This window comes from Echinococcus granulosus, assembly GCF_000524195.1.
Source record: "Echinococcus granulosus chromosome Unknown EG_S00028, whole genome shotgun sequence".
NCBI classification, from domain to species: domain Eukaryota; kingdom Metazoa; phylum Platyhelminthes; class Cestoda; order Cyclophyllidea; family Taeniidae; genus Echinococcus; species Echinococcus granulosus.
This window is the reverse complement of record NW_020170408.1, coordinates 798,903-802,523: the sequence shown is the minus strand read 5'-3', so window position 1 is coordinate 802,523 and position 3,621 is coordinate 798,903. Positions and strand designations below refer to the sequence as shown.

General features: G+C 43.5%; 1 protein-coding gene across 1 annotated transcript in view; it reads right to left on the bottom strand. All coding sequences in view use genetic code 11, as the record gives it.

Annotated features, from left to right (window-relative positions):
• Nucleotides 1-3,621, bottom strand: part of EGR_04519 (Homeobox protein Meis3) — a gene marked incomplete at both ends in the record, with an annotated part of 13,354 nt that overhangs the window by 3,027 nt on the left and 6,706 nt on the right. Inside the window, 2 exons of the mRNA XM_024493768.1 lie at nucleotides 1,331-1,672; nucleotides 2,079-2,200. Of these exons, the coding sequence (XP_024351882.1) occupies nucleotides 1,331-1,672; nucleotides 2,079-2,200 (464 nt within the window). The remainder of the gene's footprint in view (nucleotides 1-1,330; nucleotides 1,673-2,078; nucleotides 2,201-3,621) is intronic.

The following is a 3,621-nucleotide window of genomic DNA, read 5'->3' as shown; positions in this document are numbered from 1 at the left end:
TGATTCTTGTTATGGTGGAGATGGAGATGGCCGGCGTTTCCAGAAGTCATGATAAACAGAACAGGCAGCGATGGTGGTTTGGCNCGGGGGGGGGGGGGCGGAAGGTGGAGGAAGGAGGAACAATTACTGCTCTGAGATCGTGTTGATACCGGTCACGGCTAGTATTGTCGTAGTCGTTAGTTCTAACCATCACGGTTATGTTACACAAAAAGGAAAAAAGCAAAGGCAGAAAAAGAAGAAGTACGAATGCAAAGCACGCTTCGTCTCGCATGTGTGCGTGCGTGTGTGTGTGTGTGGGTGCTGGTGCGCGCTAACGCAAGCGGAATCAACAACATCTAGAAAAGGAGGGGAGCCTCTTCATGAAAAAGAAAAACCATCTAAGTAGTGCATCTGCACGCACATCAGTATTCTCATGCATAAACAAACACCTGAGATGAGTCAGAGCGACACCTAATAATGGCTAGAAATTCATTGGTCCTCCGACGCGGCTCTTTATTTGTAAATGAGTGAATACTTATTTACTACCTCCTCCCGATTTGACATCCCCTTTTCTGTTAAAATAGCGGCGAAAAAAGAGTTCTTAAGTGATGAGATTCTGCATAAAACGCGTACACAGTAATGACCACTTTGCTCTGATAAACAGACAACTCAACGAGGCGCAAAAAGGCGAGTTTAATAATTTCATCAAATTGCGTCGATAGTTTTTAACAAGAAATTGTAAAAATAATGCAGCAAAAAAGTGTTCTCATTGATTCTTCTCCGCAAAAGAAAACTTTGTCTACTAACCTCTGGTAGACAGGCATTAGCCAATCAAATCTCAGGGTCAATCGGCTACACTGAGGGAGGGAGGGGAGGATAGAGGAGAATATCTCTATCGGGTAACAGAGCATGGTCTCATTGTTGCATTAGACTGATGCAATGGTTACACGGCTCCAGTTACGATGGGAATATTATGGCTCTTTAGCCTAGGAGCCCGTTGATTGAACACCAGATAGTCAAAGCGACAGTTAATTTGAACAGACATTCTCTCCAGTACCTGCCAAACCCAACCTCATCTATAGCTGCTTGCTTTCTCTATCAAATGATCAATCTTTCCTCTCATTGGCTGAAGCTAGGGCATCTCTTGTGGAAGAGTTCGGATGGTGCCAACATTTGAGAAGTTCCTAACTCTCACTTTCCCTACTAAGAGATATCTGACCTTGAGTGATCTTTTTGTCTCAAATGAAGAGGGAGAAAGAGCTTGTCATTGTAATGTCACAGCAATCTTTCATATGCACGCCTTTGCAGACTTCTACCAGATACTAGAAGATAGCATATGAACACCACGTACCACAAGATGTTGAAAGAGCCATTGTTTCATGACTTGAGTGGCTCGTTTCGGTAGAACACCACGTTTGGTTCGCAAGGCGTTAGCTCCAACATCTTGACCATTGAGAGGACCGATCACTCGATTGGGAAAGTAGGTACCACCTCCACCTCCTCCTGGAGGGACGAAGCCTGCTGAACCGTTCATTTTAAGGTCGTTTATGTAGTTCGTGGTGTAAGCTCCGGTTTCGGAGCTCTCGGAACAAACTGTATCCGCAAATGGAGGCCCAGGAGTATAGGTATCGCCTTCATCACCGCCATTACCACCGCCTCCTCTTCCTCCACTGTCGTTTGCTCCATTGTACGCCTACAGAAAGATACAAGCATATTCGACCTTTCACTTTCTTATTTTACCTAACAACATGGGCTCTCCTCAATGGCATTGTGTTCTGCAAGTCTAAATTTGGAGGACCCGTGACCAAGCATAGATTGAAGGCTCACCCTTGGGAAGATATGCAATGAGTGGTGAGTGAAACAGTTAACCGCTCATCCCTTCAGTCTGCACGCATTAGTCATGACACTCAGTCTTTGACAATGCCAAACTTGCCTATATCATCTTTTAAAACAACTATGGCGGGGGCGACTTTTATCACCTTGAGGTTTCAAAGAGTCAACATAATGTCGTCTGGTGTAAATAACACAATAAATAAGTGGCATTAAAAAGGAGTAACCAAGTAATTACATGATGGTAGATAATATCTACTTGTACTCACTAGTATTCCACCCAAGTTATATCTGGAGTATTCACCAGGACCAGATGAAAACCGTGTCGGATAGGAGGTAGTTGTAAAAGGTGATGTGTCTTCTGAACCCGCTGGTGATGAAGGCTCTGAATCTACAAAAAAAGAAAGTCATAAGGCTTTGTTCGAACCTTTTTTTGTCAAGCTCTTGACGCCTCTATTCAATGTTAGGAGTATGCCAGATGAAATCCGGTCCACCTCTAGTAGCGACGTCACTTAACCATGCCTACTCTCCAAACTCCGGGAGAGAGGGAGAGAGCAAGAAAGCAACCTTATGGTTGATACTCCATGCTTTTATTCACCCCTTGACAAAGCGACCGATTATTTGTGAACACCATGGAAACACCTTCAATAAATATTGACTCTGAGTGAGTCGTCCTCTTCCTAGCTCTGACAAAAAATGAGGAGGAGAGTCATGGACGGATGCAACACGGCCCATGAGTAAAATTCGCGGAAAAAAAAAAACTTCTGTCTTTTGTTTAGACATTGTAATACCGTTTGTCATTGTCGTTGGTCGTTCATGCGTGGATACGAGGGGCCAACTGAGGATAGGTACGGCAACATGGAAAGCGATTTTGACAGAAAAAATTGATAATTATGAGGCAAGAGTTTTGTCCGAAACCCTGAAGGTTAGTACATGTAGACGAGTCCAGTCACCAATTCACATCAAATATTTGTTCCAGAAACACCATAGCATTGTTTTCTTGATTCCGGTCTATTGATTGTTAAGACTGAAAAAATGTGGTGGTTGCAGTGTTTGAAAGCAATCAAAAACATCCGGTTTCCAGGTAGACGAGTGTCGAACACAGGTACAAGCATCCACTGAACAACGCCACAATCGGGGTGTGTGTGTTTGTGTGTGCACGTAAACATTTTCGAAACGGAATGGGGAGTCACGAGTTTAAACGCAACACTTGCACACATCTTTTAAACGAATGTCACTTGATTTGATCGACACACGCTGGGAAGTTGTTATGATCTTTGAATGACGTCATCTACTGAAAGTGAAAGCTTCAGCGGTGCCATTATCAAAGATAATTCAAGCAGTGAATGTAACCTCTCAAACACACACACTTTATGAATTTCTTATCGACTACATAAAAAAAGGATGATTAAAAGTTTCGTGAAGCCTCTTTTAAAAAGCGTTCAGCTCACCAATAAAGTAAAGGCTCTCCTAACCTCATGCTGCACTCTGATTGGTCAGATTAATGGAAGTTATTTATACGGCCACATCCCATCCAAAAGACGGCTTTCGCCGTTGAATTCACGTTCACAACAAAGGAAAAGAATGTGACTTCCATAAGCCTTTCAGACTTTGTTCTTTCCCTCTTCTTAAACGTTTATCAGGCATGTTTCTCATGTCAAATGTGTTAGTGGAAGAACGCCCTGGCAACCGTGTTTACCAAAAGTGGGTCTAGTCATACTAGCTTCTGACTCTGGGGTCTGGGACCCTATGGCCACCTCCACCAGAGCATTCAAAGATGCAGTGGAAGTGTCAAACGCTGTCAAGCCTGAC